The 21,703-nt window shown below is 40.1% G+C and overlaps 1 protein-coding gene across 2 annotated transcripts in view; it reads left to right on the top strand.

Moving 5' to 3' along the window:
• Positions 1 to 2,968: 2,968 nt before the first annotated feature.
• The window catches only part of Btbd1 (BTB domain containing 1), a 35,247-nt gene continuing 16,512 nt past the window's right edge, over positions 2,969 to 21,703 (top strand). For both annotated transcript variants that reach the window (XM_023710783.1, XM_004623481.2), the window contains exons 1-3: positions 2,969 to 3,648; positions 11,383 to 11,539; positions 16,562 to 16,667. In XM_023710783.1, the coding sequence (XP_023566551.1) occupies positions 3,266 to 3,648; positions 11,383 to 11,539; positions 16,562 to 16,667 (646 nt within the window). In that variant the 5' untranslated portion in view covers positions 2,969 to 3,265. The remainder of the gene's footprint in view (positions 3,649 to 11,382; positions 11,540 to 16,561; positions 16,668 to 21,703) is intronic.

The following is a 21,703-nucleotide window of genomic DNA, read 5'->3' as shown; positions in this document are numbered from 1 at the left end:
TAGGATCAGTTCATCAGTTTCTGCAAATTGCCAGCTGGGATTCTGAGGAAGTTTATGTTGGACAGTATCACCATCCCAACAATGTTAAGTCTCCTGATTGATGAATATGCGGTGTCTTCTAGTTACAGTGTATAGCTAGATGTTTCCCAAAAGTCTCATGTGCTCACAGGTGGGGCTTCATAGAAGTGGCTGGATCTAGGCTGCATAATGCTGGGATTAAGGGTGCATAATTACTAAATTAGTCAGTTGTTAGTTTAACACAGTTCTTTGTGTGGATAATGGGAGGGCATAGCTTGCATGTGGATGACATCACCCAAAAGGTGGGTAGCCTGGAAAGGATGAAAGGGAGAGGCAGGCGGCTGCTGCTACTTCTTGCTTGGCTGTCTTCTCCTTGTTCTGCTCTGCCCCAGACTGCTCTCCTCTGCAATGCCCTCTGCCATGACACCCTTCCTCGGAGCCAGCCAGCTATGGATTGAAACCTCCATGAACTGTAAACTAAATAAACCTTTCCTCCATTTAGAACTGTAAGCTAAATAAACCTTTCCTCCGCTTACTTTGTGTGGTGGGCATTTTGTCTCAACAACAAGAAAAGTAACTAAGATACTTCTTATTTATTTTGTTTTTTTGAGACAAGGTCTCACTATGCAGTTCAGGTTGGACTTGAATTCACTTTGTAGCCCAAGCTGGTCTCAAACTCACAATGATCTTCCTGCCTCAGCCTCCGGAGTGCTGGAATTACAGGCGTGTGACTCCACATCCAACAATTTACCTAGATTTTAAATGTTTTTCAACAATATTCTGTCAGTTTTAGTTATAACTTGTGTACGTGTTACATTTATTCCTAAGTACTGAAGTTTTGATGCTACTGTAAGTGAAACAATTTAATTTCCCTTTGGATTATTCCTTACTAGCATATGGACATGCAATAGATTTTTGTATATTGATATTATATCTTTCACTCTTTAACCTGTTTTTATGTATTTAGTACAGGGTCTATAGGGTCTGACTACACAGATTGGACTCGGTAGTGATCTTTCCTGTTTTTCAGCCTCCCAACTGCTGGGATTACAGGCACACACCACTATGTCATCATCTTAATTGCGGTCTCAGTGCACCCCAGGGGCAGGGCCAGCAAGGCAGGCTGGGTATAACCTTATTTCTTACAGTAGTTTTTGTGTATGTGTACATGTATGTGTGTAGAAAATCCTGATCCTCAGGATTATGAGGATTGTTTTGATTACATAAGATTATGTATTCTGCAAATTTAGTTAATTTTATTTCTTTCTTTGCAATCAAGATGGCTTCTACTTCTTTTTCTTACCTTATTCACTGGCTGGACCCTCCAGTACAATGTTGAATACAGGTGGTGAGGGCTGACATTCTTGTCTTATTCCTGATCGTAGGGAGAAAATATTTAATCTTTTTCCATTAATTATGATTAGCCATGAGTCATTCTTATGCTCTTTGTCAGGGTAAGAAAGTTCTCTTCTATTCCTAGTTCGAGGGGTTTTTTTTAATGAAAGAATGTTGGACTTTGTTAAATGTTTCTTCTTAATACATTAACATAATTATATAGCTTTCATCCTCTATTCTATGGTGGTGTATTCCACTGATTGATTTCAGATATTAAACTGCATTCCTGGGATAAATCTCTCTTGATCATGGTTCATAATACTTTTGTTATGTTGATGGATATAGTTTGTTAACATTTGTCGAGAAATTTTGCATTTATATTAACCAAAGACATTCACCTGTAATCTTCCTTTTCTGCAATGTTTTTGTCTAATTTTGACCTCATTTTTCCCTTCAGCAGTGCTAGGACTGCACCCAGGGCTTCACGCATGCTTAGAAAACACTTCACCACTAAGCTGCATCATCAGCCTTCCTGAAGGGCATTTTGCTGTATCCTTGGCAATTTTTTGCTTTGTTTTTATTTATTTCATCTTGGAATTTGTAACAACTCCTTCAACTTGTAAGGGATGTATTTCAACCTTTTGGGAATATTTACAGCCAGTTGATTTTGCAAATGCTGTTCTGTCCTTTGGATTAACTCATGCTGTGTTTTCCACCTTTTTTCCCCCTCTCTCTCCATTTTTCACTGTATTGCTGTGTTCAATGTGCTAGTGTCTTAGTTACTCTTCTCTCATTGCTGGGACAAATACTTGACACCCAAATTGAAGGAAGGAAAGGTTTATTTAGCTCACAGTTAGTGGCGCTAACACCCACAATAATCACAAACGCTAGAAGCCGCCCCATGACTGCGTGAGGCTTTGGGGGGACGCCTAGATACAAATCACGACAGCTATAAATTAAATAATAATTTATTCAATTATTAGTTTTTAAAAATATTTTATTTATTTGGTACAGTCTCTACACAGCTTGGACCGGGCTGGCATGGTACTCGCATGTGGTACCGGGATCGAACACTGGTCCTATCTCCCGGCCCTGCTTAGTCATTAGTTTTTACAGTACGTCTCAGAATCTCTGTTTGACACTTTATTTTTTCACAGATTGTAGTTCTCTGGTAAACATCTTCATCTTCTTATTTTCCTTATCATATAAATTACACTCTTGTTTTAAGTCTTTATCTGATAGAAGAAATAGTTGTTTTCTCCTTCAGCATGCCTCAAACTTTTTTTCATGACATTATAAAAGAAAAAATGTTGATTGCATGACACCTCTGTTCTAAAGCATTACCCTGATGATGTCAAAGATAGTTTTTGTGGTACTGGGAAGTGAGCCCAGGGCTTTGGTACCAAGCTACATTTCCACCCTTTGTGTTTGTTTGTTTGTTTGGTTGTTTTTTGTTTTCTTTCTTTTTTTCCTTTTTCCTTTTAAGACAGGGTCTGGCCATGTCGCCAAGCTGTCGAATTTAGCAACCCTCCCGCCCCAGCTTCCATGAGTTCTAAGACTGTAGAAGTGTGTCACCACACCCGTGAAGTAGGAGTTTCAAGCTCTCGGAATCCCGACAGCCTCAGCGGTGCCCCAGGCCACCTGCGTCGCCCGTGCGTGTCAGCGCCGAAGCCCGCGAGGACGCGCCTGCCTTCCAGAGAGGAAAGGCGGGGGCGCGCGCGCAGGGAGAGGCTCGGGCGCGCGGCCGCAGGAAGGAAGCGGCGCGGGCGCGCGCGGGGCGCCGGAAGCGCCTTCCCGGAAGCGCGGGCTCGGAAGCTCCCTCCCTCACGGTCGGGGGCGGCGCCGCTGCGGCCGGCGCTGTTGGCCGCGGGACGGGCGGGAGTGCTCGGCGGAGGTCGCAGCCAGAAGCGCGATGATGGCGTCCTCTCTCGGGCCGGGCGCGGTTGGGGAGCCGGTGCCGGGGGACGAGGCGGAGCCCGGGTCGCCCGCCTTACCTTTGTCGCCGCCGCCGCCGCCCCTGCAGCGCGAGCCGCTGTACAACTGGCAGGCGACCAAGGCGTCGCTGAAGGAGCGCTTCGCCTTCCTCTTCAACTCGGAGCTGCTGAGCGACGTGCGCTTCGTGCTGGGCAAGGGCCGCGGGGCGGCGGGCGGCCCGCAGCGCATCCCGGCGCACCGCTTCGTGCTGGCGGCCGGCAGCGCCGTCTTCGACGCCATGTTCAACGGCGGCATGGCCACCACGTCGGCCGAGATCGAGCTGCCCGACGTGGAGCCCGCCGCCTTCCTGGCGCTGCTCAGGTGGGGACGCGGGCCGCGCCGCGCCACGGGAGAGCGGGGGCGGGACCCGGGAGGGGGCGGGCGGGCGGCCCGCAGTTGCGGCGCTGGGCGGCGGAGTTAGCCCCTCGGCTGATGGGGTTCGCGCGGCGCGCTGCGTAGGTGGTAGCCGGGGGGAGCGCTCTGTTGACCCTGACAGTCCAGACCTCACGCCCGGGTCAACTGCCCGCTCCCTGGAGACCTGTGTGTGTCGGATGCCACGATGGTTTGGCACCCGAGAAGAAAGTTGTTTTCGGAGTAGCAGAGTCTTGACTAATCGTGAAGCAAAAGCAGGCAGGTCAGTGGGACAGAATAGGTCGTTTTCAGACCCACAGCTCGGGAAGAGCAGAAGGAAATTAGGTATGAGATACAGCCACACAAGTGGAAATAAATGGCCAGGATCCAAAGGGTAGATAATTACTAAAGAAAAACATACAGAGAATGTTTAACCTCATTAGTGAATAAGGAAGTGGAAATCAAAACAGCGAGGTACTTTTCCGGAACCCTCTAACCCGACAAAGAGTTTTGAACATAACATCTGGGAGGCATTTTCCGACGATTTTTTTCCTTTTGGATGTTTGGTGCTCTGGATTTTTCCCCCACACTTAGGAAACAATCTGCTTTTGAAAAAGAAAAGTTCCGTACAGAAACATTTACGGCAGCGTTATTTATAAAGAAGGCAGCTATGTTTGTAGGAAAGGGTGAGAGAAACAGTAGGTCTGTTCACTTGATGGAAAATAATGCTGTCACTAAATCTGATACTTAAATGAAGACCAGGTCATGATATGTAAAATGTTTTTGGCAAGTAGCTCTTGGAATTATGTGCACCATGCCTCCAACTGCGAAATGACCCTGAATAGGCATTGTACACTTAGAGACAAGGAGGAGGGAAAACACCGGAATGCTGAGCCGAGGGATGTTAGTGTGGTAAGATGATGGGGCCTGTTTTCGCTTCTTTACTCTTGTCCCATATTTTTCTGTAATTCAATTAAGTTGTATTTAGTAGGACTGAAGAGCAACCCAGAAGCTAGGAAGGTCGCTTTGGTTTTTAGTTGAAGATTGACCATTATCTCCTTAAATTTTCAAAGTTGGAAATGATCTGTGGGCCAGGGGCATGCTGATTTACAGGGGTACGTGGGGGCATGCTGATTTACAGGGGTACTTGTTACTTGTGTAGATCCCATATCATAGTATCAAGCTTGGAGTGAGACCTTGAGAATGTTTTCTGATACTCTCTTGGAGTAATACTTACATTGGCTAAATCTGAGAACCGCTGATCAAAAAAATATTGCTGTAGTATTTTCTTTTTGAAAAAAAAATACTGAGATTGCTAGATAGAATGAAAGGAAAAATACGTATTTCATATTTTCACTGAGGCTAATCCTTTCCCTTTAATAGACCTTAATTCTAGAGTCTTTGAAAAGTAGCACAGTGCAATTTAGTATCTCATTTTCTAATTTTAGCATGTTATATTTTCATGGTGCTCATCCTTCTTTTATTTCCTGGTCATTGTTGTATTCTAAAATCGATATCCAGGCTGATTTTTAAACTTAGGAATTGGCTGGGTGTGAAATATAGGTGATTTACTTACTTAATATTGTGGGACAAAAATGTTTGGTAATTACTTCCTGAACTGGAAGAGCAGAGTTACTGGAGCATACTTTTATTGTTTATAACTTGAATATTACTTAGTGGTTTTTGAACTTAGGTTTGAGGAACCAGCGTTTAAATGATACTCTGCAGTTGTTCACTTGACAAATGCTATGTGCCAGTCTCTGTGGTGTCTGGGCTACAGGAGCAAACAAGAAAAAGTATCAGTCATAATACATATTCTAGTGAAGTGGGTGTAATATGTCAAATAGTGGTGAATGTTTTGAAGAAAAATAATCAAGCCATAAGGGAAGGAACATGCTAAAGCATGTTTTAGGCCATAAATTTTTCCTACTAGAAAAACTGCAAGAGTAAGACAGATATGATTTAAGCAGAGAAGAAATCCAAAAGAGGCCAGGCAGGGCTTTGAGCTTTATCTGGTATGCAAGGGAAATCCTATGGAGGGCTTTGAAGAAGGGAGCACTGTGATCTGATTTATAATTTATGTAAAGTGATTCTGGCAGCTCTTTGGAGATTAGACTGTAGGAGGAAGAAAATAGGAAGCAGGATGATGAATTAAAAGGGTTTTCCCAGTAGTTCAGGTAAGAGATGATGGTACATTGTATGAGGAGGTAACAAAGGATGTACTGAAAAGTGGTCAAATTCTGGATATATTTGAAAGGAGAAATAAAGAAGGCTTTCAAGACATTGAAGTAGGGATGTAGACTAGACAGATGTGAATCTGTTTAGGGGAAAGCTTCTGGTAGAATGTAAATTTGAGAGGATGAATGATACGTAAACAGTGAGGCCAGATGAGATTACCTTGGAGGGGGGGGGCATCCTGAAGAGGTAGTAGTTATTTAAAGGTGCATTTGAGGAACAGGAGTAGGAAATGGATGAGACATCAGTCAGTGCAGTTAGGAGAGAAAACAAGGCAAATGGCATCCTCAAGATCAAGCCAAAGGAAATGCTTTAAGAAAGAAGGATTAGAAAATTATGTTAAAAAAAAAAAAAAAGAAAAGAAAATGATATTGACCATGTAAAGAGGGCAGCTGTGCTAAATGTTCTTGAGAGTTGGATAAAATGACATTGTGTTGATTGTTAATTTTGATGAGATGGGAACTATTGATAACTGTCAAGAATAATTTCAGCTGATTGAAGTAAATTGGAGAGGAAATGGGAGATAAACTAGAGACAGTAGGGCTGTGAGATAGCTCAGTGGACTAAGGGTCTGCTTTGGCAAGCACCGGGGTTGCATCTCCAGTTTGCATGCCATGCTGGCCCCACCCATGGGGCATACTGAGCTGGTGATCAAGTCCCAGCACTGGGGAGGCTGAGACAGGAGGATCAGTATGAGTTCAAGCTGCATAGTGAGACCCTGTACCAAATACATAAAATTAAAAGAAAGAAAGAGAGAAAAGACAGCTAGTATATAAGCAGTGCCCTTAGAAGTTTTGTTGCAGAAGGGAGCAGAAAAATGAGGGGTGACTGAAAGGAGGCAGGGAGTTAACTAGCTCTTAGCATGGTGTCCTCTGCTGCTGCGTGTGTTCTTCACCAGTGCGTGGCATTATGTGCTCCCACTCTTATCCTTGACTCTGCTCCCCTTCAAACTCTCATATCCACCTGGACCTTCACAAAAGAATGTCCAGTATCCTTGCAGATGGACATGTCAATAAAAGGGCCTTTTTTCCCCAGGTTATGCAAGGGTTATTTACTTACATTTTTAAATTGAAAAGGATTGTGTGTGTGTGTGTGTGTGTGTGTGTGTGTGTGTGTGTGGCTCAGGCTGCCTGAAGGGGAGGTCTAGTTGGGGATCGAACCACGGTATCCAGCCCCTGACTGACTGCCTTTGCATGAGCAGGCGCTTAAACAACTGAACTAAGGGTAGGCCTCCATAGAAAGGTCTTTTAATGAGAGCTCACTGTGTACCATTTACTGTTCCTGAGCATCTTATGTAAGCTCATTTAAACGCTGGGACAGTCTTTAGAAGCAGTCGCAGAATAGTATACCTGTATCAGGCGGCTTTTATAATGCTATAAATAAAGAATCCCAAAATTCAGGATTTAAAAACACTAATAATGTATTGTTTATGACACTGTGGTCAGCTGGAATGTGACTTGTGAGCTTGGCTTCAAGTTGTAGTTTGTTTCCAGTCTGTTCTACAGATTTGCTTGTTCTTTTGGACCATTCTGGAATTCTACTCTCCTTGTCTTTCTTTTCCCCCCTGCCTTTCTTCACCAGATTACTATCTATAGACTCTCCATTTATGCTCTTAATAGTTACTCACATGCTCATGGTTTCCCTGAATCTTTTAACATTTTTTTCCTACAGGGTAAAGTTTAAATACCTCACAGGTGCAAAAGAACTTCATAGCTTGATCTCTTTTTTCCTTCCTCTCCCATCGTCCACTCTGGTCCCAATCCTGATGGCCTTGTTTAAATGGCTGCCTTCAAGGCTGCCTCACTTCCATTACATTCTTTCTGCTGAGGTGATCTGCACAGGTAATTAGTACTCTTCAGGTACATTCATGCTTTACCTAATTATATCCACAATTGTGTACTAGCTCTTTTTATATCTCCCAGCATGTTCTGGTTATCTATTGCCATAGAACAAGCCACTGTTAACACCTAGTGGCTTAAACAAGGGCTTTATTATCTATCTTTTATAGTTGTGTGGATTACTGGGATCACCTGGGTGGTTTGTGTAGCCTCTTCCTGGTTTCTCATTCAGCTATACCAGGTATCATCTGGGGCTGGGGTCGTCTGGAGGTTAGACTCAGATCCAGGCTGGCTGAGTGTTTTCCTCTGTGTGGTCTCACATCCTCTCTGCGGGCCTTCTCCAGCCAGTCTGTTAAGCAGAGTAGCTTGATCCCTTGACCAGTGGTTCTCTTGAGAGCATACAAACAGAAGCTGCCAGGCCTCCTTACCATGTAGGTCCCAGATGGCAGTGTGGCAGCACTGTGTTCTGTTGGCCAGAGGGACTCACACTTCACTTAGCCAATTCAGATTCCTTAGGGAACCAATCTGTGTAACAGCATAAATTTTGGGTGACATGACTTCTTGGGCACATCTTAAGAAATGAGTCACTATATAGTAGTGTGACTATTTCCATTACTATTAGGACATTGTTTTTTAATCATTTCATTATCAAACTCTTAAAGTTTTTTTAGTGGGCAAAGCTATATTATGCATATAAATTTGTGTTGATACCTGATAATAGTACTATATAGTTCAACCTTTATTTCTTTGTGTGTGTGTGTGTGTGTGTGTGTGTGTGGTGCTGGGAATTAAACTTGGAGTTAAAGATCCTCATACATAATCTTAAGGGTTTTTTTTTTTCTAATATGAAATTAAATTTTACATTAGTTTTAAAAAACTTAACTGCATTAAGTGCAACCTGAGTTTTCTCTTTTTTGAAAACCACCTTTGGGGGAAGAAAACAGGAATTGTTTAATGACAGTCATTTTCTTGTGCTTTTATCATTGGATGTATGTGAGGACTACTTTTGAGTAACAAAAAAAGATTGTTATGTCATGTTTCAGTTTTAATTATATTTTGCAAATCTTGGCTTAGTTTTCTTTTATACTAAAGAAGTTCTCATAATTCAATAGAATGTTGAGAAGGTGTAATTAAAGTATGAACCAAGATGAATCTTAAATTTTTTAAGTACTTCTTTGGTTACAAGTGAAAAAAATTTACCTATCAGTGTTACATAGAAACCTATACTGAATGATATGGTTAGTTCATATGTATTAAGACTTAAATGAGTGCTCACACTGTGCTTGGTACTACAGGGAGGACTTAGGGGGGAGAAAACAAGCAGCTTTTATTGTTTATAGTCTAGAGTTTATTTTCAATTTGTACTGCTTGAAAATAATTTCAAGTGTCTTACAAGAAACATAAAGGGAAGAAGTAAAATAGGGCCAAGAGTGAATCTAGTTAATACAAAGTGAATGGTGTGAATAAGCTTGTGTCCTTCATTTTAATTGTTTTAATAGCAATGCAAAGCAAGAACCGGGTTGTTCAGTTCTAATTCATGGTGTTTGTAAGATTAAAAAGCAAACCCAACTGCTTTAGAAGATGAACTACTCTGTCTCATAATTGGACAAGTAAAAAGCCAAAGTTCCTGATGAGTCCCATTATAAAGCTTTCATATAATGAACAGTACTCTTAATCTGTATCTTGAAGTTTTCAGTTTTCTTAAAAGTGTTCCTTTATAAAAACCAAAAATATATAAAAGCAATTTGAATGGAAAGGTGTTATGCAGAGTAATCTAAAAACACCATTCTCTTCTGTTCTAGACTGTTCTTCCCATCCATTTTTTATTTTTCAGATCTTGTCAGAAATTCCCCTGAGAAGCTTTTCCAGGTCACCCTGTTCCAGAGCCCCCAGAGAGATTCTCAAAGAACCAGCTTTGGGGCCCTTGTCCCTTTAAGTTTGTACTGAACTCAAATACCAAAGCAAATGGTGATAAACACCCCTTCTGTTCCTTTTTAGGACTCTAGCAATTTTTGCTTAGAAGGCTAATACAACTGTCTTAGGTCAGGTATAAAGACCTCTGTCTAATCCTGAAAACAAAAACTTCATAGGTTTCTAATTCAGGAATGGAATTCAGTACAGTTAGTTCTCCCAATTAAAATGACTATTAAGAAATATGAAAGAATGTTTGTTACAGAGATGAGAAGACCAGAAGGACAACAGTGCAGACAAAAGACAAAGCAGTTGGCAGCTTGCTGATGAATGAAATAGATTGGATGAATCTGGAGACCAAAGTGCAGGTCGTGGCAGAACCCCAGCAAGGTCTAGACTAGGAGTTTAGAGGGAAGGGGGTAGAGGAAATCAACTTAAAATCTTGTCTATAGACTATCCCCCCAACCAGTTGCTGGTGACAGTTGACAGGGTCCTCTGTAAATAAAACCTCACTAGGTATTTTAGGCTGGCCTTGAACTTGCAGTGGTCTTCGGTCTCAGTCTTCCCAGTGCTGGGGTTACAGGAATGTCATTGCTTTGCCTGGCTTAATGTGTATTTTTAATCCATGGTTGGTTGAATACACAACATGTGGAACCTGAAGATAAGGAGAGCCAGCTGGATTACTAAATTGTTTTATTCCTCCAAAGCCCAATTACTCTACTTTTTGACCGACTGTTATGCTAATTCTGAGATAACATTTAAAAATTGAAAGGACCAGGGATATAGCTCAGTGGCATAAGCACCTGCCTGACAAGCACAAGTCCCTGAGTTTGATCCCTGGTGAGAGAGAGAGAGAGAGAGAGAGAGAGAGAGAGACAGAGACAGAGAGAGAGAGACAGAGACAGAGAGAGAGACATACGCACACGCACATGCACACACAGACAGAGGCAGACATACACACACACACACACACGGACAGACAGAGTTCAAAAATGCCCAGAAACGAAGGCACTAGTAGGGCGAGCCAGATAGCTAGCTCAGTAGATTAAAGGGCCTGTTTAGGCAGACACAGGGACCAGGCTTCCATCCTCAAGGTTTGATCCTAGCTTGCCTTGCTTGCCCCACCCCCGCCCTGAGGCACGCTGACACTGTGACTGAGACTGGGCCTGGTGTTTGTAATCCCAGCCCTTGGGAGGCTGGAAACTGGAGGATCACTACAAGTCCTGGAGTCAATCCGAGCTGTGTGGTGAGACTCTGTACACCCTGTACTAAATACATTAAAAAAAAAAAAAAAAAAAAAAGTAGGCACTACTATCAGGTAATGAATAAGTATTTTAACATTTAGACATGTGACTTAGCTAATTGTAAATTACATTCATGGAGGTCTTTTGAGGAGGGAGAGAAAAGTGAACCACTGTCAACCTGAACAGCTATGGGGTACTAAAAAGAACTCTGAAGGTTTGGCTTAGGGACCTGTATTTATCTCATAATCTTTGCTTACTCTGTATCCTTTGTAAAATGCAGACACTTCCTACTTCTCAGGATTCAGTAGGAATAAAATGAGATGATGTGTGTGTGTACCAGTACCCTAAAGGCTGCAGATTCCTGATTATTTCCCCATTTGTTCATTATCTTATAATTCCTCAATGGTTTAGCTCTGGTGAATTGCTGATCTATAACAGGGCTGATCACCTCTGCAAATTTCCAAATTGTTTTCTAGATTTCTGTATTCAGATGAAGTTCAAATTGGCCCAGAAACAGTTATGACCACTTTGTATACTGCTAAGAAGTACGCTGTCCCAGCCTTGGAAGCACATTGTGTGGACTTTCTCACCAAGCATCTTAGAGCAGATAATGCCTTTATGTTACTTACTCAGGTAAGTAAATACAGTTATGGTATGTATCATTGTAGCTGGAAGACTGGGTATATGTGAATATTTGGTACTTCCTGAAGAATTAATTCTGAATTTTTAAAGTATAGTTAGCTTTACAGTAGCATTCAGAGAACTGCAGTGGAGTCATAAAATTTTAAAATAGAAGTGTGAATTAATACAGTGCTGAATCATAAAGATAAAGAAGCTGAAGTCTCATGTGAGAAGAGGTATTGTAACTCAAGGTTAGATAGTTACTTGGGACTGGAGCTGGGATTAACAGCCATTGTTATTTTTGCTTTGATTGAAAGTATTATACCATGAAATTTCCTGGACATCTTTGTTCTCAGCTTTTGCTGGATGTGAAATAAAGATTGAATATTTAAATTCCAGAAAAGTTCTAACGTTGTATTCCTAAATCTGGAAGCTTGCTACCTTCTTGAAAAGGTTAGAAAGCTGAAAGCCTTTTCTAAAGTACTTTTCAGAAGTTCTACCAAGTTTTCACTAAGTATGACCTCCATACAGAAAAATATGCATATTTTAGGTGTATTAGTCTTATTTTTAATGAACTGAACATACTTGTGGAACCACTAATCAGTCCTTAACATTTATTATGTAGCAATTGTTAAATGTCTGTAATCCAAAGTTCTTCAGGTATAAAAGTGTTTCTCTTTTTAGACAGTGTTGTATTGCTCTTATATGAATTGCTTTTAAAATTCTGAGTTAGTGTGGTTCTGTAGAGTATGTAGGCTCATACATGTAATTCTCAAAAAGCTGGGGTGGGACAATGACTAGAACCCAGAAGTTGGAGAACAGCCTTGGAAACATAGTAAGACTTTGTTGCAGATAAGTTGAACCTTAGGAGGTACTGGAAATAATCACTGATGACTCAGTTCTCATTTTACAAATGGAAAAATTAAAACATGGGCTAACTGGGTCAATGACTACCTATCCAAAGTCTTACAGCAGGTGAAGCTAGAACAGGTTTCCATCTCAATGTTCTTTCTGTCATGTAGAAAATATTTGATACTTCAAAAACAAAAATCTCCCATCAAGTGTTTGTAGTTGTAGAAGAAAGAACATGCTGATGACACTACTTCTTGAACATAATTACAGAGCTTCATGTATGTCAGACACTCAGGTAATGATAACAGCAAAATATCTTAGGCAGTGGTGGTGTGTGCCAGGCATCTGTATTCGTTGGTTTTTCAATATTGCGATAAAATGCCTGTTGTTACTAACTTGAAGGAGGAGAGGTTTATTTTGGCTCATGGGTTCAGAGGTTTTATTTCATAGTTGGCTGGCTGCAGTGTTGTTAGACCTGTGATGAGGCAGAAGCCGCATGGATGAGGAAGGTTACTCACATGGTACAGTCAAGAGCAGAGAGAAAGGAAAAGAGCCCTACAGAAAGCAGGTTATGGGCCCTGGACAAGATAGACCAGAGATGGCGAACCTCTTAGAGATGAATGACCAAACTGTAACCCACTTATTTATGGCAAAGTGCCAACACTGCAATTAATCCTGAATACTGAAAATTTAGTTTAGAAAAAATCCCACTCATATGTTATTATCTTTTGTCTTAAAAGCAAATAACATGCATGCCATAGGCTTGCCATTCCCCAAGTAACCTACTGCATCCAGTTCCCATCCTCCCGTGGCCCACGCCTGTGACTCATCTGCAGGTCACTCCCTTGATGTGCCAAGCATCCTCCGGACTGTTCATCTGTAGACCCTGTCTCCAAAAATCCGTGCATTGGGCAGCAAAGTTTTAGTTAGTACATTAGACTTTGGGAAGCACTCCATCTTTACGTTATAGCAGCAGCTCTCTCACTCGCTTGCGCTCTCTCTCTCTCTCTCTCTCTCTCTTTCTCTCTCTCTCTCTTAGCATTTCTTATGTATTTTATTTTGTCCTTATAACTTTATGCAGTGTAGGCTTTCTTATCACCATTAAGTGTTGAGGCACAGAGAAGTAACTTGACCAAAACCATGTAAATAATAGGTACTGTCTCCTAGCATTTTTTCTCTTCACCACAGTTTAATACAAATCTAGGAAGTTGTCAGGAGGCTGAGGCAGGAAAATGTCTGTGAATTGAATGCCAGCCTGTATAATGTCGTGAATTCCAAGGTCAGCCTGAAGTATGCAGTAAGACCTTATATTTTTTTAAAACTAGTAAATTATTGATCATAGAAATCTTTATTGTTCATGGGGTTTTAATTATGTAGAGTGAATCACTTTGCTACTTTTATATTTTTTAAATTATGCAATTCAGAAATCAAACTGAACTTTTTTAATTAAAATGCAGATTCTAGTTGAATAGGTCTGGTGTGGGGCCTGAAGTTGTATATTTCTTTTGGCTTTCAGGTGATAGCAGTATTTGTGGAACACACATCTTATAGCAGAGGTTATTTAATAGGTGTCCCTGTGATAGGAAAAGGAATGCTTCAGTGTCTTGATGGCCTGAGAACCCAGTACTAGTATATCAGCATTTTTACTGATAGAATCATGTGAACTTCTTGTTCCTGCCAAGTGAGTTATTTGAACTGAGTGTGTTCATTTAATTGAAAGGCCCAGGTAGCTGCGTCCTAAGACAAAAGCCAGTATACTGTACTAGTACGGTTTATGCTGAGAAAAACACTTTTTGTGAAGTATCAGAAATAGTGGCAAAGTTTTGAGAAGCCTTATTTCACTCTTATATAGCAGCAGTAGATACATAGCAATAGGACATGATACAACCTGTATAACCTAAGGACTGGTAGTTGCTACTCTGATTAAAATAATTTTTATAAAAAATTTTTTTCTAGGTTGAAAATCTAAAGTTTATGTGAACATCAAAGAAAAAGTTGAGTTGTACCAATGAGAGCATCTGCCGACAAAGGACAGATTTTAGAAAAATATATTATGTTTCTTACTTTTAAAATGCATGAACCGGGCTGGCCAGATAGCTCAGCGGACTAAAATGCCTTCTTAGGCAAAGTACAGTGACCAGGATTCGATCCCTGGCATGCTGTGCTTGCCCCGCCCCCTGGGCACACTGAGACTGATTGAGACTGGGCATAGTGGTGTGCGCCTATAATCCCAGCACTTGAGAGGCTGAAAACAGGAGAATCACTACGAGTCTGATCTATTTAGTGACACCCTGTAAACCCTGTACCAAATACATTTAAAAAAAAAAACATGAACCAACTGGACATGGTATTACATACCTGTAATCCCAGCACTCCAGGAGATGATAGGAGGCTGAGGCTGAGTTACTAAAACTTAGGTGTTTTAGTAACTTACTAAGACTTTGTCTCAAAATAAAAAAATGTAAAAAGTCTGGGGAGGTAGCTAAGTGTGAAGGCTGTGGATCCAATCCCAAGTACCACTAAAAAGAAAGGGAAAAAAACATGAGCTGTGATTCTACACTGAATCCTATAGTAGAAGCAAAAATGTTGTAAAACATATTTGAGTCAAATGACAAAGTTGGAATTTAGCCAGATTAGCTAATGTATTCACATTAATGTTCATATTAAAAATGTATATGCATGCATAGAGGGAGAAAAAAACATGGGGCAAAAAAGATGGATAATCTGGGTAATTTTTTTTCTATCGCAACTTTTAAAGGAAAGTTACATGAATTTATATTATTATTTTTAAGTTTAGGACTAAAATTAACAATTTGACAAATAATATAAAAGGGCTTAGTATATAATCCTGGAATAGTATTTCTTGTTATATTCTGTCTTTTAAAAAATTGTTCTGATTTAAAATACCTATATATTATGCATACAAATTTCAAATTTTTACTATAAAGCCAATATATTTAATGTTCTTTTTTTCATAAAGCATAACTAGCATAACTAGTTTAGAGATATTTATCATTGTTCATTAACATCTGAATTACTGAATCCTTTAGAATGAATGTTGCTTGAAAATTAAATGAACCACTTGATAGTCATGCTAAATAATGGCTACCACTTCTGTAGTCGATTAATTGGCAGTTTTCTCAGCCCAATTGTGCAGGGCCCGCATGAATATTTATGTGCACTCAGTGTTTATCTGAACTATTGATGGGAATAGAGCTGACCCAGAATGAGTCTGGTGATTGGCATGCCTATCGCCATACCTTTCCTCAGTGTTTCTTTTGAGTTTGACATCTACTCTTCTGCTTTTAAACTTCCTTTTTTGGCCAGGGAGATGGCTCAGTAGAATAAACACTTCCCTGGCAAGCACAAGGGCCTGAGTTCAATCCCCAGTTCTGCCAATAAATAAATAAATAAACAAATAAATATAAGAAATACATCTCAAAAATATTTAAACTTCCTTTTTTGAGTTACATTGTGCATATTGGTAAAGCACATATTGTAAGCTTGACTTCCTAAAGCCTAAGTTAGCTTGGCAGGAAATCATCCATTGTATTTATTCTTGCATCTTATATACTCTTCTTCGTGATTAAATTTTTCATCCATATTGTATATAGCTGTATTATTCATTGTCATTTTTGTATAATATTCTAGCATGTGAGTTTACTTACCTGTTCTTGTGTTGCTAGCCCTAGGGTTTTTTTTGGGGGTGGGGGAGGTTGGTATTTTTTAGACTTAATTTTTACTAAAGTTCCCAGAGCTCTAATGCCCCTAAAATTCTTGTAGTTCCTCTGTCTTCCCAATCAAAACAGGAAATGTTAGAAAAAAAAGAAAGATCTCGTTGCAGTGGTATAATTGTCAATTGATATGATAGATTAGTGAAGACCCTAAGAGTTAAGATTTCAATACTAGAGTTTACAACATCTAGCTAGATGACTGTAGGCAAGTTAGTATACATCACTAAATCTTTATTTCTTCATCTGAAAGAGGATAATAATGTCTGCCTACCTAATCTTGAGGGTTTGCTAAGGATCACACTAAGCAGTATATAAAAAATAGGCAGTATACTGATAGATACAAGTAGATGCTTTTTCGTAATTAGCAATTGTAGCTGTTTACAACATCATTTCTATGTAGATCTTGAAGGTGAAATAAAGTAAAAGGATGATTTATTTATATGTTTAGGCTCGATTATTTGATGAACCTCAGCTTGCAAGTCTCTGTCTGGACACAATCGACAAAAACACCATGGATGCAATCAGTGCAGAGGGGTTTACTGATATTGATATTGGTAAGATCTCCACAAATTGAATTTTTACATTTTAAGTACTAAAATGAGTAACTATTGGTCTTGTTTAAGGTATATTTAAATCAGTGCTTTTTCCAAATGATGGAAGCCTACTGCTTTAGTTCATTTCCCATTGCTAAAACACATTACCTGACACACACAGCTTAAAGGAGGAAAGTTTTCTTTTGGCTCACAGTTTGTAGAGGTTTCACTTCATAGTCACCTGGCTCCTCAGCAGGGTGGCAGCGCTGCATGCCAGGGGGCATATTAGAGGAGGAATATCTCATGGAGTGGCAGGCTGGAAGCAGCATGGAATCAGAGGAAGAGGAGGGAGATAGGTTCTTCCAGGCCACACCCAGGATCCCACCTCTTCACTTCCCAATGTCACATCTAGCCATAAACTCATCAATGGACTAACCCGCTGATGAGTACCATACCTCCCCAGAGCACCAAAGCATGTGAGGCTTTGTGGGGATATCTCGATATAAGCCATAACATCTACCTTTTTAATGGTTTTTCTAACTTTTGTTTGGGGAAAATATTCCTAAAAGTCTTTAACTACTTCTGGGCTAGGGATATAGCTTAATGGCACGGCACCTGCCTGGCAAATGCAAGGTCCTGAATTTGACTCCCAGTACAAAAACAAAACTCAATTGTCCTAAGTCTTAACTACCTCATTGTTTTTGCTTATTTAGATTTACTGGGGTTGAACCTAGGGCTGTCACATTGAGCTGTATCCTCTAACCTTTTTTATTTCATTTTTTGTTTTGACAGCCTTTTTTTTTTTTTTTTTGGTGGAACTGGGGATTGAACTCAGGCCCTTGTGCTTGCCAGGCAATCGCGTATTCTACTGAGCCATCTCCCCAGCCCCTTGACACAGGATCTTGCTAAATTGCCGAGTTGCCAGGGATAGGCTCAAATTTGTGTTCTTTCTGCCTGCACTTCCCAGAATGCTGAGATTACAAGTTTGTACCACCGTGACTGGGGCCGGAGAGATGGTTCAGTAGAATAAGCACTTCCCTGGCATATGCAAGGGCCTGAGTTCAATCCCTGATTCCGCCTAAATAAATAAATAAATAAATATTAAAAAAAAAAAAAAAAACCACCATGACTGGCCCTCACTGCTTTTTAAAAGATGTCTAATCAAAATGTTCACTATATGCATGACCTTGCAATAGGGCTCTATAGGAAACTTAAAGAAGAATAAAACATTTATTAAAGAAGTACCTAATTGGGCTGGGGAGATAGCTTGGCAGTGTAAACACCTTCCTGGCAAGTGCAAGAGCCTGGGTTCGCTTCCCGGTACTGCTTGCTGTGCTGACCCCAGAGCCTCAGGTACACTGTATTCCAGCCATCAAAACTGGGCATAGTGGAGCATACTTGTAATCGCAGCGCTGGGGAGGCTGAGATAGGTGGATCACTATGAGTCTGAGCTATGTAGCAAGACCCTGTACCAAATGAATTTAAAAAAGTTAAAAAGAAGCACCTAATTAAAAAATTGAGGAACAATTAGTGAAAATGAAAATTTCCTCTGTTGGAGAGATGGCCTTGGGAAAATTGTGATTTTGCCTTTTCTAAACTAGAAAGTAATTACTGTGCAACTCCAGAAAATGGGATTTCCTCAAGTTGGGTTAGTATTGGAAAAGTCTTGACAGGAAGTTCTAATCTGAGTCTAAAGGAATGGGTGTGTTTGGGTGGTAAAGAGACCACATTTGAAGCTAGCAGGAGCATGTGAAGGAATGTGTCAATGAGGGGGAGCATCTAATGACAAGGCTGAATAGAGAGTGAACCCTGGTCTGTGTTGATGAACCCAAAGAACGGATGTTGAATCCCTATGTTCTGGGCTCTAGGCTCATATAGCCAACTATTTTGACATTTTTATATGGAGATTTTGCAGGCACCTGGAACAAAAGTTAAAAGAAAACGTATTGAGTCTCTTCACTTTTTGTTAGCTCTTTCTTGTTCTTTTTGGCCTCTTTTAAAATCTTGGTATCAGCATGAACCTGACTGCTAAAAACCCAGAAGTTACTATTGCTTCTTTTCTTCTGTACCACATAGTCTGTCAGTGGTGCTCATGTGTGCTTTCAGAGTAGGTTGGAGGGCTGTTTCTAACCTTCTGTGCTAAGCCTGTGTTCCCTGTCTCCTGGAGAGCTCTGCAGTCTCCTATGTCACAGCTTCTGTCCACTCTAGCTCCCCACACAGTCCGTTCTATGCACAGCAGTTAGGATGATCTGTAGAAATAAAAAATCATCTCAAATGACTTTCTTGCTTCTACTACAATTAGAGTAAAATTCAAACTCTTTACAAAGCTTACCAGGGCCCTCCATGATTGGGCCTCATTAGTCAGGGCAGATTTAAGTTGGCTGTGGTAACAGCTGGAGCCCAAAGTGCATACTGCCTCAAACACAAAATAGATTTGTCAGTTAGCAGTGCAAGGGAGTGTCATAGTTAGTGGGTAGCTCGCTCTTGGAGTTATGCCATTCCCTGGAGCCTGAGTACTGTTTGTGTATTCTTGACAGATGGGAGAAAGTAGGCAGGGAAAATGCCTACATATTAAAAGCCTTGCCCCGAAAAAGCACCTTTATTTTGGCCTCTTATTTCATTGTCCAGAATTCATTTGCAAGATCCCATCTAACTTTGGGGAAGTTAGGCAATGCATACTAGTCGCATCTCAGGAAGAAAACAATTTTGTTAAACAGCAGTCACTACCTACATTGAACTTTGCCTCTTTTCTCTCATTCACATGCCATATTCACTGGTCAGGATTATTATATTTCAGGTATTTGCTCTTCGTTCTGGTTGGAATCCTATTTCTTTCTTTCTTTTTTTTTGTAGTACCGGGGATTGAACTCAGAACCTTGCACTTGTGAGGCAAGTGCTTATTCTACTGAGCTATCTGCCCAGCCCCTGGAATCCTATTTCTAATCACACAGATCTCAAATTAAATGAGACTGTGTTTGTATGGCTTCCTGCTTTTCATCCCTCAGGTCACAGGTTAAATGAGGCCTGAGACAGGCTGCCTCAGACCTACTTGAGACAGACACCCAAACAGTCCTTGTTCTATTCCTTTGATTTATTTTCCTCATAATACGCAGTACTCTCTGAAAGTCTGATCTAGGTATTTGTCTTTTGTCTTTACATTGGTTGTCTACTTTTGCCCTCTTGGACTCTATTCTCCTTGAAGGCAGGTCATTTGTTTTACGTACTGTATCTCTAGCCCTGAAAGCAGCAGCACATAGTACATATTCAGTTAGTACTTATTGACCAGTGGACTGCCTGGCTGCCTGGGTGATTGCTTGGTTGTCCTGCTTTTATAGTTCTTGCTCAGTCAGTCTCTACCTATGTCTTCCTCATAAACCATTTTGCCTTAAATGCATCTGACAAAAATTGGGAATTGCAGAGATTTGTAGGAGCTGAGAGAAGCAGCTGGTTTCATGAGTCTCTTATATCACTGAATTGGATTTGCAAATTTTTCCTGTTTAGGGTTTAGATGGAAGAAGAGACATTTCTCTCAGAGTTTTTTGGTAAAGGAAGAGGATAATTTATCACATTGCTCTAACAAAATGAATTGACAGTATTTTGAGGACAGGTGATGTGCCACACACATGTGTATGTATACATGTGCATATGTAGAAAAAGCTTTTAAATATACTATATGTTTATCTTTACTGAGGTTATTAGCACACAAAATAGAAACATGTAAATGGGAAGCTTCCCATTTTTCTATTGAATGATTAGATATGGTCATTGTATATTCTTAATCCAGCAAGGATTGAGGTATAGCATATTAATTTTCTTTTAACTGAAAATGCTTCATAAAGCCTTGGTTTGTACCCATCTAGTGAGCATAGGAAGAAAAGTTAGCTTTTTGAAAATTAAGCTTAACCAGTTTATTTTTAGCATTGTTGAACCCTTTCTGTGTTTTAGGGGCTGATTTGGTGGTTTTGGTTTTTTTTTTTAATATTAGCTATAATAACTTTGTTTTTGTTTTTGTTTTTAATCCTTTTAATACTGAAGATTGAACCCAGAGCCTTTGCACTGACCTATACCTCTAGTCTTTCTTTAGTTTTTACTTTGAAATAGGGTCTCACTCAGTTGTGCAGGCTGGATTCATTCTTGTGATCTGTCTGCGTCAGCTTCAGCTTCCCAGAGTGCCAGGACTGCAAGTGTGCCCCACTGTACCCAGCGAATATTAGCAGTTGTTGATATTCAGCAAGTGTGTAGCTCTCAGGACAGATGTGTATAGACCAATGCAGTGAGTGGAATATTTTTAGATAGAATTTTCTTTGATATTTCTGGAAAATTTAATCATTTGTAATATTTTTATTTCTGCTATATATAACTGTGGTATATCCTTAAAGTCTGAGTACTATGTATTTAATACTTTGCTATTTTATCTGAGTTCTTTAGAGTAAGGTTTTATGTAGATAATTTTCTCATGCATATGAAAAAATACTTTTTTAAAACCAAAATATTATTTTAGCCATTTGAGAAAGATACCTAAAATACTTTGCTTGACCTGACTTTGTTAAACCATATATATGAATAAAATTTAGGATTCTTGTGATTTATTGTCATTATCATAATTATCAGTTATTGAACTCAACTGTAGAGTGATGCATAGAGGCTTTGAAATAGTTTTTTTAAAATCTCTTTTTGTATAAGACTCTGAATTTCTGTGCTTTTCAGTCCTTAGGTGTGCTTTTCACATACTTCCTCTTTGTGCCTGCTGGGCTATAGCTTATCATTTCTGTCTGTTCTCTTGGCCTGTGCAGCCTCTTTTTCTTCAGAACTTAACTGCTTCCTAGCTGCTATTGCTTAAGAGTGACTGAACTTATGTACTTTTGCCTATGATGAGAGGAAGAGTCAGAGTAAGGATCTGGGTGCAGCTGTGAAATTTCTACTAGATGTTGTAGAGGGCTTTCAAGTTTGTATGTTACAAATTATACCTCATATTCTTCCCCACCAAACACACTCATTTTTCTTATAATCATTCCCAGCTCAGTCAGTGCTACTTCCTCTCTAGTGCTTACTTTGCT

The sequence above is a fragment of the Octodon degus genome, unplaced genomic scaffold (genome assembly GCF_000260255.1).
Source record: "Octodon degus isolate 3935 unplaced genomic scaffold, OctDeg1.0 scaffold00002, whole genome shotgun sequence".
Taxonomy (NCBI): Eukaryota; Metazoa; Chordata; class Mammalia; order Rodentia; family Octodontidae; genus Octodon; species Octodon degus.
This window is presented reverse-complemented; position numbering and strand designations above follow the sequence as displayed.